The sequence below is a fragment of the Pristiophorus japonicus genome, chromosome 4 (genome assembly GCF_044704955.1).
Source record: "Pristiophorus japonicus isolate sPriJap1 chromosome 4, sPriJap1.hap1, whole genome shotgun sequence".
NCBI lineage: Eukaryota > Metazoa > Chordata > Chondrichthyes > Pristiophoridae > Pristiophorus > Pristiophorus japonicus.
In genome coordinates this window covers 3,744,386-3,759,730 of record NC_091980.1, presented here as the reverse complement: position 1 = coordinate 3,759,730, position 15,345 = coordinate 3,744,386, and the positions used below count along the sequence as shown (strand labels likewise).

Genomic DNA, 15,345 nt, shown 5'->3' with positions numbered 1-15,345 from the left:
GGTTAAGAAAGCAAATGGCATGTTGGCCTTCATAGCGAGGGGATTTAAGTACAGGGGCAGGGAGGTGTTACTACAGTTGTACAGGGCCTTGGTGAGGCCACACCTGGAGTATTGTGTACAATTTTGGTCTCCTAACATGAGGAAGAACATTCTTGCTATTGAGGGAATGCAGCGAAGGTTCACCAGACTGATTCCCGGGATGGCGGGACTGACAAATCAAGAAAGACTGGATCAACTGGGCTTGTATTCACTGGAGTTCAGAAGAATGAGAGGGGATCTCATAGAAACGTTTAAAATTCTGACGGGTTTAGACAGGTTAGATGCAGGAAGAATGTTCCCAATGTTGGGGAAGTCCAGAACCAGGGGTCACAGTCTAAGGATAAGGGGTAAGCCATTTAGGACCGAGATGAGGAGAAACTTCTCCACCCAGAGAGTGGTGAACCTGTGGAATTCTCTACCACAGAAAGTTGTTGAGGCCAATTCACTAAATATATTCAAAAAGGAGTTAGATATAGTCCTTACTACTAAGGGGATCAAGGAGTATGGCGAGAAAGCAGGAATGGGGTACTGAAGTTGCATGTTCAGCCATGAACTCATTGAATGGCGGTGCAGGCTCGAAGGGCCAAATGGCCTACTTCTGCACCTCTTTTCTATGTTTCTATGTTTCTATGTGGGTATGCTTCTTAATGAATACTTAGCATCTGTTTCCACAAAGGAAAGGGGCAATGCAGATACTGCTATCGAGGAGGAGTGTGATATTCTGGATGAAATAAACATAGTGAGAGAGGAGGTAATAAGGGGTTTAGCAGCTTTGAAAGTAGATAAGTCCCCAGGCCCAGATGAAATGCATTCCAGGCTGTTGAGCGAAGTGAAAGAGGAAATAGCAGAGGCCTTGACCATCATTTTCCAGTCCTCTGGATTCAGGCATGGTGCCGGAGGACTGGAGGACTGCTAATGTGGTACCCTTGTTTAAGAAGAGAGAAAGGGATAGGCCGAGTAATTACAGGCCTGTCAGCCTAACCTCAGTGGTGGGAAAATTACTGGAAAAAATCTTGAAGGACAGGATAAATCTACATTTGGAAAGGCATTGATTAATCAGGGACAGTCAGCACGGATTTGTTAAGGGAAGATCGTGTTTGACTAACCTGATTGAATTTTTCGAGGAGGTAACGATCATGTATTGATGCTTGGGGTCACTAGACATTAGGAGGCGCCACTGTCAGAGGTCATCGGGCTGTACGCGCGTCCCCTGGTATATAAGTGCTGGTACCATGTCTTGGAGGCACTTTGGGCGCGAATAAAGTGGACCAGGTTTACACCCGAGTGAGCTTACAGTAACAAGTCTTTTGAATCATTATATACATAACATTTGGCGACGAAGTAACTTAAGAACCTTCGCATGCACAATGGGCATTCTGGAGAGAATCATGGATGGCGAGGATTGTGCAGATTTTACGACCGCCTGGATCAGTATTTTGTGGCCAACATGGTGGGAGACGCTGACGCAGTTAGGCGCTGGGCGGTTTTCCTCACTATTTGTGATTCAAGAATACATGGCCTCATGAAGAATCTGCTCTCGCCTGAACATCCAGCAGACAAAGAATACAAGGATTTGTGTGCTTTGGTACGTGACCATCTCAAGCCAAACGAGGGGATTTGTCGCCGACCTGCGACCTCTCGCTGAGCCGTGTAAGTTCGGGAACGTGTTGGAAGACATGCTGCGAGATTTCTTCATGATAGGCATCAACCAAGACGCGATTCTCCGGAAGTTATTGGCTGCAGGGACGCTGGATTTGAGCAAGGCCATCACGACTGCCCAGGCATGCATGACGACTGATGATAATTTGAGGCAGATATCATCAAAAAGTCGGAGCTCCACGGCAAGCACTGTAAACAAGATTGTGTCTTCATCTGGCAGAGCTACTTATGGCAGGGTCTACTCTACTGCTTACGTGAAACCTGTAGCTGCTCAAAGTCCGTCAACTGGTATGAATCCGATTTCGCCCTGTTGGTGTTCTGGGGGCAATCATCAGCCTCATCAGTTTCGGTTTAGGCAGTACATCTCTAACGGCTGTTCCAAAGTGGGGCATCTTCAGACAATGTGCTCACAACTGAGCAAGCGTGCTGCAGCTCATCACATTGCTGATGAAGACCAGTCTAGTGCTGGCCCGGTGGCACAACCCGAGGAGGAAGTGTATGGTCTGTATTCGTTCCTGGCAAAGAGCCAGCCGATAATGGTTGATGTGAAACTGAATGGCGTGCCGGTATCGATGGAGCTGGACACGGGTGTGAGTCAGTCGATAATGAGCCAAAGGACATTTGACAAGCTGTGGGACACTGAGGCTGTGAAGCCTAAGCTGAGTCCAGTCAATACCAAGTTGCGTACTTACACAAAGGAACTCATACCGGTGATTGCCAGTGCATCCGTCAAGGTGTCATATGATTGTGGGGTTCATGATCTTCCAATATGGATCATACCAGGCAATGGTCCAATGCTGTTCGGCAGGAATTGGCTCGAGAAAATCAAGTGGAATTGGAACGATATCAAAGCATTGTCATCAGTGGATGGCACTTTGTGTGCTCAAGTGTTGAAGAAGTTTCCTTCTTTGTTTGAACTGGGCATTGGAAATTTCACAGGAGCCAAGGTGCAGATTCACCTGGATTCTGATGCAAGGCATGTCTATCATAAAGCTCGGTCTGTTCCTTGCACAATGAGGGAGAAGGTTGAAATTGAGCTCGACAGACTCCAACGTGAAGGGATCACATCACCGGTCGAGTTTAACGAGTGGGCCAGTCCTATTGTTCCTGTGTTGAAGACTGATGGCACTGTCAGGATTTGTGGAGACTACAAGGTTACGATTAACCGATTTCCGAAACAGGATCAGTACCCGTTACCGACAGCTGATGACCTGTTCGCCATGATAGCTGGTGGAAAGTCGTTAACTAAACTGGATCTGACGTCGGCCCATGTGACACAGGAGCTTTCGGCACTTCGAAGAAACTCACCTGCATCAACACCCATAAAGGACTGTTCATCCTTTTGGAATTCATTCGGCTGCAGCCATTTTTCAGAGGAATATGGAAAGTCTACTAAAGTCCGTCCCTAGAACTGTCGTGTTTCAAGATGACATTCTGATCACAGGTCGCGACACTGCTGAACATCTGAACAATATTGAAGTAGTTCTACATCGACTGGACAAAGTGGGACTCAGGCTGAAACGTTCGAAGTGTGTTTTCATGGCACCTGAAGTTGAATTCCTGGGGAGGAAGATCGCTGCTGATGGCATCAGGCCCACTGATTCGAAAACCAAGGCCATCAAAAATGCACCCAGGCAAATGGAATTTAATTCGGAACAGTTTGAGATAATGCACTTTGGGAGGGCTAATAAGGAAAGGGTATACACATTAAGTGGTAGGCCACGTAATAGTGTAGATGAACAGAGGGACCTTGGAGTGCTTGTTCACAGATTCCTGAAAGTAGTAGGCCAGGTGGATAAGGTGGTTAAGAAGGCATACGGAATGCTTGCCTTTATTGGCCGAGACACAGAATACAAGAGCAGGGAGGTTATGCTTAAATTTTATAATACACTGGTTACAGCTGGAGTACTGCATGCAGTTCTAGTCGCCGTATTATAGGAAGGACGTGATTAGAGAGGGTGCAGAGGAGATTTACTAGGATGCTGCCTGGAATGGAGAATCTTAGCTATGAGGACAGATTGGATCGGCTGGGTTTGTTCTCATTGGAACAGAGGAGGCTGAGAGGAGACCTCATTGAGGTGTATAACATTTTGAGGGGCCTGGATATAGTGGATAGCAAGGGCCTATTTCCCTTGATGGAGGGGTCAATTACAAGGGGGCATAGTTTTAAGCTGGTTGGTGGAAGGTTTAGAGGGGATTTGAGGGGGGGCTTTTTTTAAGCAGAAGGTTGTGCGGATCTGGAACTCACTGCAACGAGACCTGGGTGTCATGGTACATCAGTCATTGAAGGTTGACATGCAGGTACAACAGGCGGTTAAGAAAGCAAATGGCATGTTGGCCTTCATAGCGAGGGGATTTGAGTACAGGGGCAGGGAGGTGTTGCTACATTTGGAAAGGCATTGATTAATCAGGGACAGTCAGCACGGATTTGTTAAGGGAAGATCGTGTTTGACTAACCTGATTGAATTTTTCGAGGAGGTAACTATCATGTATTGATGCTTGGGGTCACTAGACATTAGGAGGCGCCACTGTCAGAGGTCATCGGGCTGTACGCGCGTCCCCTGGTATATAAGTGCTGGTACCATGTCTTGTAGGCACTTTGGGCGCGAATAAAGTGGACCAGGTTTACACCCGAGTGAGCTTACAGTAACAAGTCTTTTGAATCATTATATACATAACATTTGGCGACGAAGTAACTTAAGAACCTTCGCATGCACAATGGGCATTCTGGAGAGAATCATGGATGGCGAGGATTGTGCAGATTTTACGACCGCCTGGATCAGTATTTTGTGGCCAACATGGTGGGAGACGCTGACGCAGTTAGGCGCTGGGCGGTTTTCCTCACTATTTGTGGTTCAAGAATACATGGCCTCATGAAGAATCTGCTCTCGCCTGCACATCCAGCAGACAAAGAATACAAGGATTTGTGTGCTTTGGTACGTGACCATCTCAAGCCAAACGAGGGGATTTGTCGCCGACCTGCGACCTCTCGCTGAGCCGTGTAACTTCGGGAACGTGTTGGAAGACATGCTGCGAGATTTCTTCATGATAGGCATCAACCAAGACGCGATTCTCCGGAAGTTATTGGCTGCAGGGACGCTGGATTTGAGCAAGGCCATCACGACTGCCCAGGCATGCATGACGACTGATGATAATTTGAGGCAGATATCATCAAAAAGTCGGAGCTCCACGGCAAGCACTGTAAACAAGATTGTGTCTTCATCTGGCAGAGCTACTTATGGCAGGGTCTACTCTACTGCTTACGTGAAACCTGTAGCTGCTCAAAGTCCGTCAACTGGTATGAATCCGATTTCGCCCTGTTGGTGTTCTGGGGGCAATCATCAGCCTCATCAGTTTCGGTTTAGGCAGTACATCTCTAACGGCTGTTCCAAAGTGGGGCATCTTCAGACAATGTGCTCACAACTGAGCAAGCGTGCTGCAGTTCATCACATTGCTGATGAAGACCAGTCTAGTGCTGGCCCGGTGGCACAACCCGAGGAGGAAGTGTATGGTCTGTATTCGTTCCTGGCAAAGAGCCAGCCGATAATGGTTGATGTGAAACTGAATGGCGTGCCGGTATCGATGGAGCTGGACACGGGTGTGAGTCAGTCGATAATGAGCCAAAGGACATTTGACAAGCTGTGGGACACTGAGGCTGTGAAGCCTAAGCTGAGTCCAGTCAATACCAAGTTGCGTACTTACACAAAGGAACTCATACCGGTGATTGCCAGTGCATCCGTCAAGGTGTCATATGATTGTGGGGTTCATGATCTTCCAATATGGATCATACCAGGCAATGGTCCAATGCTGTTCGGCAGGAATTGGCTCGAGAAAATCAAGTGGAATTGGAACGATATCAAAGCATTGTCATCAGTGGATGGCACTTTGTGTGCTCAAGTGTTGAAGAAGTTTCCTTCTTTGTTTGAACTGGGCATTGGAAATTTCACAGGAGCCAAGGTGCAGATTCACCTGGATTCTGATGCAAGGCATGTCTATCATAAAGCTCGGTCTGTTCCTTGCACAATGAGGGAGAAGGTTGAAATTGAGCTCGACAGACTCCAACGTGAAGGGATCACATCACCGGTCGAGTTTAACGAGTGGGCCAGTCCTATTGTTCCTGTGTTGAAGACTGATGGCACTGTCAGGATTTGTGGAGACTACAAGGTTACGATTAACCGATTTCCGAAACAGGATCAGTACCCGTTACCGACAGCTGATGACCTGTTCGCCATGATAGCTGGTGGAAAGTCGTTAACTAAACTGGATCTGACGTCGGCCCATGTGACACAGGAGCTTTCGGCACTTCGAAGAAACTCACCTGCATCAACACCCATAAAGGACTGTTCATCCTTTTGGAATTCATTCGGCTGCAGCCATTTTTCAGAGGAATATGGAAAGTCTACTAAAGTCCGTCCCTAGAACTGTCGTGTTTCAAGATGACATTCTGATCACAGGTCGCGACACTGCTGAACATCTGAACAATATTGAAGTAGTTCTACATCGACTGGACAAAGTGGGACTCAGGCTGAAACGTTCGAAGTGTGTTTTCATGGCACCTGAAGTTGAATTCCTGGGGAGGAAGATCGCTGCTGATGGCATCAGGCCCACTGATTCGAAAACCAAGGCCATCAAAAATGCACCCAGGCAAATGGAATTTAATTCGGAACAGTTTGAGATAATGCACTTTGGGAGGGCTAATAAGGAAAGGGTATACACATTAAGTGGTAGGCCACGTAATAGTGTAGATGAACAGAGGGACCTTGGAGTGCTTGTTCACAGATTCCTGAAAGTAGTAGGCCAGGTGGATAAGGTGGTTAAGAAGGCATACGGAATGCTTGCCTTTATTGGCCGAGACACAGAATACAAGAGCAGGGAGGTTATGCTTAAATTTTATAATACACTGGTTACAGCTGGAGTACTGCATGCAGTTCTAGTCGCCGTATTATAGGAAGGACGTGATTAGAGAGGGTGCAGAGGAGATTTACTAGGATGCTGCCTGGAATGGAGAATCTTAGCTATGAGGACAGATTGGATCGGCTGGGTTTGTTCTCATTGGAACAGAGGAGGCTGAGAGGAGACCTCATTGAGGTGTATAACATTTTGAGGGGCCTGGATATAGTGGATAGCAAGGGCCTATTTCCCTTGATGGAGGGGTCAATTACAAGGGGGCATAGTTTTAAGCTGGTTGGTGGAAGGTTTAGAGGGGATTTGAGGGGGGGCTTTTTTTAAGCAGAAGGTTGTGCGGATCTGGAACTCACTGCAACGAGACCTGGGTGTCATGGTACATCAGTCATTGAAGGTTGACATGCAGGTACAACAGGCGGTTAAGAAAGCAAATGGCATGTTGGCCTTCATAGCGAGGGGATTTGAGTACAGGGGCAGGGAGGTGTTGCTACATTTGGAAAGGCATTGATTAATCAGGGACAGTCAGCACGGATTTGTTAAGGGAAGATCGTGTTTGACTAACCTGATTGAATTTTTCGAGGAGGTAACTATCATGTATTGATGCTTGGGGTCACTAGACATTAGGAGGCGCCACTGTCAGAGGTCATCAGGCTGTACGCGCGTCCCCTGGTATATAAGTGCTGGTACCATGTCTTGGAGGCACTTTGGGCGCGAATAAAGTGGACCAGGTTTACACCCGAGTGAGCTTACAGTAACAAGTCTTTTGAATCATTATATACATAACATTTGGCGACGAAGTAACTTAAGAACCTTCGCATGCACAATGGGCATTCTGGAGAGAATCATGGATGGCGAGGATTGTGCAGATTTTACGACCGCCTGGATCAGTATTTTGTGGCCAACATGGTGGGAGACGCTGACGCAGTTAGGCGCTGGGCGGTTTTCCTCACTATTTGTGGTTCAAGAATACATGGCCTCATGAAGAATCTGCTCTCGCCTGCACATCCAGCAGACAAAGAATACAAGGATTTGTGTGCTTTGGTACGTGACCATCTCAAGCCAAACGAGGGGATTTGTCGCCGACCTGCGACCTCTCGCTGAGCCGTGTAAGTTCGGGAACGTGTTGGAAGACATGCTGCGAGATTTCTTCATGATAGGCATCAACCAAGACGCGATTCTCCGGAAGTTATTGGCTGCAGGGACGCTGGATTTGAGCAAGGCCATCACGACTGCCCAGGCATGCATGACGACTGATGATAATTTGAGGCAGATATCATCAAAAAGTCGGAGCTCCACGGCAAGCACTGTAAACAAGATTGTGTCTTCGTCTGACAGAGCTACTTATGGCAGGGTCTACTCTACTGCTTACGTGAAACCTGTAGCTGCTCAAAGTCCGTCAACTGGTATGAATCCGATTTCGCCCTGTTGGTGTTCTGGGGGCAATCATCAGCCTCATCAGTTTCGGTTTAGGCAGTACATCTCTAACGGCTGTTCCAAAGTGGGGCATCTTCAGACAATGTGCTCACAACTGAGCAAGCGTGCTGCAGCTCATCACATTGCTGATGAAGACCAGTCTAGTGCTGGCCCGGTGGCACAACCCGAGGAGGAAGTGTATGGTCTGTATTCGTTCCTGGCAAAGAGCCAGCCGATAATGGTTGATGTGAAACTGAATGGCGTGCCGGTATCGATGGAGCTGGACACGGGTGTGAGTCAGTCGATAATGAGCCAAAGGACATTTGACAAGCTGTGGGACACTGAGGCTGTGAAGCCTAAGCTGAGTCCAGTCAATACCAAGTTGCGTACTTACACAAAGGAACTCATACCGGTGATTGCCAGTGCATCCGTCAAGGTGTCATATGATTGTGGGGTTCATGATCTTCCAATATGGATCATACCAGGCAATGGTCCAATGCTGTTCGGCAGGAATTGGCTCGAGAAAATCAAGTGGAATTGGAACGATATCAAAGCATTGTCATCAGTGGATGGCACTTTGTGTGCTCAAGTGTTGAAGAAGTTTCCTTCTTTGTTTGAACTGGGCATTGGAAATTTCACAGGAGCCAAGGTGCAGATTCACCTGGATTCTGATGCAAGGCATGTCTATCATAAAGCTCGGTCTGTTCCTTGCACAATGAGGGAGAAGGTTGAAATTGAGCTCGACAGACTCCAACGTGAAGGGATCACATCACCGGTCGAGTTTAACGAGTGGGCCAGTCCTATTGTTCCTGTGTTGAAGACTGATGGCACTGTCAGGATTTGTGGAGACTACAAGGTTACGATTAACCGATTTCCGAAACAGGATCAGTACCCGTTACCGACAGCTGATGACCTGTTCGCCATGATAGCTGGTGGAAAGTCGTTAACTAAACTGGATCTGACGTCGGCCCATGTGACACAGGAGCTTTCGGCACTTCGAAGAAACTCACCTGCATCAACACCCATAAAGGACTGTTCATCCTTTTGGAATTCATTCGGCTGCAGCCATTTTTCAGAGGAATATGGAAAGTCTACTAAAGTCCGTCCCTAGAACTGTCGTGTTTCAAGATGACATTCTGATCACAGGTCGCGACACTGCTGAACATCTGAACAATATTGAAGTAGTTCTACATCGACTGGACAAAGTGGGACTCAGGCTGAAACGTTCGAAGTGTGTTTTCATGGCACCTGAAGTTGAATTCCTGGGGAGGAAGATCGCTGCTGATGGCATCAGGCCCACTGATTCGAAAACCAAGGCCATCAAAAATGCACCCAGGCAAATGGAATTTAATTCGGAACAGTTTGAGATAATGCACTTTGGGAGGGCTAATAAGGAAAGGGTATACACATTAAGTGGTAGGCCACGTAATAGTGTAGATGAACAGAGGGACCTTGGAGTGCTTGTTCACAGATTCCTGAAAGTAGTAGGCCAGGTGGATAAGGTGGTTAAGAAGGCATACGGAATGCTTGCCTTTATTGGCCGAGACACAGAATACAAGAGCAGGGAGGTTATGCTTAAATTTTATAATACACTGGTTACAGCTGGAGTACTGCATGCAGTTCTAGTCGCCGTATTATAGGAAGGACGTGATTAGAGAGGGTGCAGAGGAGATTTACTAGGATGCTGCCTGGAATGGAGAATCTTAGCTATGAGGACAGATTGGATCGGCTGGGTTTGTTCTCATTGGAACAGAGGAGGCTGAGAGGAGACCTCATTGAGGTGTATAACATTTTGAGGGGCCTGGATATAGTGGATAGCAAGGGCCTATTTCCCTTGATGGAGGGGTCAATTACAAGGGGGCATAGTTTTAAGCTGGTTGGTGGAAGGTTTAGAGGGGATTTGAGGGGGGGCTTTTTTTAAGCAGAAGGTTGTGCGGATCTGGAACTCACTGCAACGAGACCTGGGTGTCATGGTACATCAGTCATTGAAGGTTGACATGCAGGTACAACAGGCGGTTAAGAAAGCAAATGGCATGTTGGCCTTCATAGCAAGGGGATTTGAGTACAGGGACAGGGAGGTGTTGCTACAGTTGTACAGGGCCTTGGTGAGGCCACACCTGGAGTATTGTGTACAGTTTTGGTCTCCTAACTTGAGGAAGGACATACTTGCTGTTGAGGGAGTGCAGCGAAGATTCACCAGACTGATTCCCGGGATGGTGGGACTGACCTATCAAGAAAGACTGAATCAACTGGGCTTGTATTCACTGGAGTTCAGAAGAGTGAGAGGGGACCTCATAGAAACGTTTAAAATTCTGACGGGTTTGGACAGGTTGGATGCAGGAAGAATGTTCCCAATGTTGGGGAAGTCCAGAACCAGGGGTCACAGTCTAAGGATAAGGGGTAAGCCATTTAGGACCGAGATAAGGAGAAACTTCTTCACCCAGAGAGTGGTGAACCTGTGGAATTCTCTACCACAGGAAGTAGTTGAGGCCAATTCACTAAATATATTCAAAAGGGAGTTAGATGAAGTCCTTACTACTCGGGGGATCAAGGGGTATGGCGTGAAAGCAGGAAGGGGGTACTGAAGTTTCATGTTCAGCCATGAACTCGTTGAATGGCGGTGCAGGCTAGAAGGGCTGAATGGCCTGCTCCTGCACCTATTTTCTATGTTTCTATGTTTCTATGCCTGGAAGGGTGGTGGATGCAGAAACCCTCACCACTTTTAAAAGGTGCTTGGATGGGCACTTAAAGTGCAGTAACCTGCAGGGTTACGGACCTAGAGCTGGTAAGTGGGATTAGACTGGATAACCTTTTGTTGGCTGCCGCAGATACGATGGTCAGTACTGCAGGGATTTTTTCCCCAATTGGCCTGGGTTTTTAATCTGGTTTTTGCCTCTCCCAGTAGATCACCTGGCTCCGATTGGGGTGGAGTGTAGAATGTTTCAGTATAAGGGGTGTCGCAGTTGTGTGAGGCGGACTGGTTGGGCTGGGTGCTCTTTACCTGTCCACCATTGGTCATTGTTCACCGTTTTATACATAACCTTCAGGGCTGCTGACCGAGGGCCGTGCGGCTCTTTGTCGGCCGGTGCGGACACGATGGGCCGAAATGGCCTCCTTCTAAGCTGTAAATTTCTATGTTTCTATGCCTGCATGCAGCAAGACCTGGACGACATTCAGGCAAATAACATTCGCGCCACACAAGTGCCAGGCAATGACCATCTCCAACAATCGAGAGTCTAACCACTGCCCCTTGATATTCAATGGCATTACCATCACCAATTCTCCATCATCAACATCCTGGGGGTCACCATTGACCAGAAACGTAACTGGACCAGCCACATAAATACTGTGGCTACAAGAGCGGGTCAGAGGCTGGGTATTCTGCGGCAAGTGTCACTGCACCGTGGCTGCAGTGTGCACCATCTACAAGATGCACTGCAGCAACTCGCCAAGGCTTCTTCGGCAGCACCTCCCAAACCCGCGACCTCTACCACCTAGAAGGACAAGGGCAGCAGGGGCATGGGAACACCACCACCTCCACGTTCCCCTCCCAGTCACACACCATCCCGACTGGGAAATATATCGGCCGTTCCTTCATCGTCGCTGGGTCACAATCCTGGAACTCCCTCCCTAACAGCACTGTGGGAGCACCTTCACCACACGGACTGCAGCGGTTCAAGAAGGCGGCTCACCACCACCTTCTCAAGGGGCACTTAGTGATGGGCAATAAATGCCAGCGACGCCCACAGCCCGAGAATGAATTTTAAAAAGTATGTTGCCAGGACTGGAGGAGTTTAGCTATGAGGAAAGATTGGATAGGCTGGGGTTATTTTTTTTGGAACAGAGGAGGCTGAGGGGAGACTTTATTGAGGTGTATAAAATGATGAGGGATCTAGACAGAGTGGATAGGAAAGACCTATTTCCCTCGGCAGAGAGGTCAATAACCAGGGGACATAGATTTAAAGTAATTGGTAGGAGGTTTAGAGGGGAGTTGAGGAGAACTTTTTTCACCCAGATGGAGGTGGGGGTCTGGAACTCACGGCCTGAAAGGATGGTAGAGGCAGAAACCCTCACCACATTTAAAAAGTACTTGGATGTGCTTGTAACCCACAGGCCTACGGACCAAGAGTTGGAAAGTGGGATTCGGCTGGATAGCTTTGTCGGCTGGCGCGGACATGATGGGCTGAAATGGCCTCCTTCCGTCCCGTAAAGTTGTATGATTCATGTAATATATAGCTCCCTCTAGTGGACTACTGTTCCACCTAGTGGACTACTGTGGTAACGCAGTCATTGCTGTAAATACAGTAAAGGCATCAAGTGACAGGTCAGCTGACAAGTTCCTATGTGAAGAGCCATCTCGTAGTCTGTGTGTTTGTGATGTCGTTGAGAATATAGCACATTACTATCTATAATCACCCCACGGTAAGACTGGTTCATCACCTTACCTTGGACAAAGATGTAGACACTGGTCGCTGTTGTCCCGTCAACAATCGGTTCGATGAAGTGATAGAAGCAGCGGTAATGTCCTGTGTCGGTAGCCCTGGCTCCCGTTAACGTGAAGGTCTTGCAGTATTGATCACTTGCCGATCCATCGCACTCCCGTATACTCAGTGTCCGCCCCCCGGGCTCCTCTGACCAGTACGAAGCTGATTTTGTGTCTTCTTCGACTGCATGTTTCCCAGGCCACATCCACCCCAGGGGCCTCTGTCCTCTGAAACACACCACACACAAAAAGGCACCTCGGTTAACTCACATTCACCCACATCTGATCTCATGTTTTTCAGATGAGATGTTAGACCGAGGTCCCGTCTGCCCTCTCAGGTGGATGGAAAAGATCCCGGGGCACTGTTTCGAAGAAGAGCAGGGGAATTCTCCCCGGTGTCCTGGGGCCAATATTTATCCTTCAGCCAACATCACTAAAAACAGATAATCTGGTCATTATCACATTGCTGTGTGTGGGAGCTTGCTGTGCGCAAATTGGCTGCTGCGTTTCCTACATTACAACAGTGACTACACTCCAAAAGTACTTCATTGGCTGTAAAACACTTTGGGACGTCCAGAGGTCATGAAAGGCGCTACAGAAATGCAAGTCTTTCTTTCTTTTCTCTGTTGTCATAACTTTCTGTGTTGGAGAAAAGTCAAACAAACCAGAGATATATTTAAGAACATAAGAATTAAGAGCAGGAGAAGGCTATACCTTGAAGGCCCTTTGAGCCTGCTCCATCATTCAATGAGATCATGGCTGATGATCTAACCCAACTCCACTTACCCACCCGATCCCCATATCCCTCGATTCCATTTAGTTCCCAAACTTCGATCAATCTCAGCCTTGAATATACTCAATGACTGAGCCTCCACAGCCCTCTGCAATTCCAACGATTCACAAAATTCTGAGTGAGGAAATTTCTCCTCATCTCAGTCCTAAATGGCCGACTCCTTATCCTGAGACTGTGACCCCTCCGGGGCGAAACAACCACTCAACATCCACCCTGTCAATCCCCCTCAGAATCTTATATATTCAAAGAGATCACCTCTCATTCTTCTAAACTCCAGAGAGTATGGGCCCATTCTACACAATCTATCATTATAAGACAGAGCTCTCATAAGAACACAAGAAATAGCAGCAGGAGTCGGCCATTCGGCCCCTCGAGCCTGCTCCGCCATTCAATAAGATCATGGCTGATCTGATCATGGACTCAGCTCCACTTCCCTGCCCGCTCCCCAAAACACTTCACTCCCTTATCGCTCAAAAATCTGTCCATCTCCGCCTTAAATTTATTCAATGACCCAGCCTCCACAGCTCTCTGGGGCAGAGAATTCCACAGATTCACCACCCTCTAATGCAGCCAAGTTTGCTGACGATACAAAGATGGGAGGAAAAGCAATGTGTGAGGAGGACACAAAAAATCTGCAAAAGGACATAGACAGGCTAAGTGAGTGGGCAAAAATTTTGCAGATGGAGTATAATGTTGGAAAGTGTGAGGTCATACACGTTGGCAGAAAAAAAATCAAAGAGCAAGTTATTATTTAAATGGAGAAAGATTGCAAAGTGCCGCAGTACAGCGGGACCTGGGGGCACTTGTGCATGAAACACAGAAGGACAGTGTTATGTAAGTAAACCTGTAAATACCATGTCTAACCACCAGAGGGCGTATCCCCTGGAGTCACAAGGGATCCCACAATCCCTTGGGAGTACCTGTATATAAGGAGGCCTCAGGCTGGAGAGGCACTCTGAGATCTATAATAAAGGACTGCGGTCACACCTTACTTTGAGCTCACAGTATTCGTCTGACTCTTTATTCAGGACATAACAGATAGTATGTAGGTACAGCAAGTGATCAGGAAGGCCAATGGAATCTTGGCCTTTATTGCAAAGGGGATGGAGTATAAAAGCAGGGAAGTCTTGCTACAGTTATACAGGGTATTGGTGAGGCCACACCTGGAATACTGAGTGCAGTTTTGGTTTCCATATTTACAAAAGGATATACTTGCTTTGGAGGCAGTTCAGAGAAGGTTCACTCGGTTGATTCCGGAGATGAGGGAGTTGACTTATGAGGAAAGGTTGAGTAGGTTGGGCCTCTACTCATTGGAGTTCAGAAAAATGAGAGGTGATCTTATCGAAACGTATAAGATTATGAGGGGGCTTGACTACGTGGATGCAGAGAAGATGTTTACACTGATGGGGGAGACTAGAACTAGGGGGCATAATCTTAGAATAAGGGGCCGCCCATTTAAAACTGAGATGAGGAGAAATTTCTTCTCTCTGAAGGTTGTAAATCTGTGGAATTCGCTGCCTCAGAGAGCTGTGGAAGCTGGGGCATTGAATATATTTAAGACAAAAATAGACAGTTTCTCAAACGATAAGGGGATAAGGGGTTATGGGGAGCGGGCAGGGAAGTGGAGCTGAGTCCATGATCAGATCAGCCATGTCTTATTGAATGGTGGAGCAGGCTCGAGGGGCCATATGGCCTACTCCTGCTCCTATTTCTTATGTTCTTATGGTCTTATGTTCGATTAGAAATTCCTCCTCATCTCATTTAAATGGGCGGCCCCTTATTCTGAAACTATGCCCTAGTTCTAGGTTCCCCCACGAGGGGAAATATCCTCTCTGCATCTACCCAATCGAGCCCACTCAGAATTGTATACGTTTCAATAAGATCACCTCGCATTCTTCCAAACTCCAATGAATATCGGCCCAACATGCTCAACCTATCTTCATAAGGCAACCCCTTCATCTCAGAAATCAACCGAGTGAACCTTCTCTAAACTGCCTCCAATACAAGTATATCCTTCCTTAAATATGGAGACCCTGTCAGGAAGTGAGGAAGC

General features: G+C 47.5%; 1 protein-coding gene across 1 annotated transcript in view; it reads right to left on the bottom strand.

Moving 5' to 3' along the window:
* The window catches only part of flt4 (fms related receptor tyrosine kinase 4), a 355,428-nt gene that overhangs the window by 196,779 nt on the left and 143,304 nt on the right, over positions 1-15,345 (bottom strand). The window contains exon 3 of the mRNA XM_070877096.1: positions 12,462-12,727. Coding sequence (XP_070733197.1) covers positions 12,462-12,727 — 266 coding nt within the window. The remainder of the gene's footprint in view (positions 1-12,461; positions 12,728-15,345) is intronic.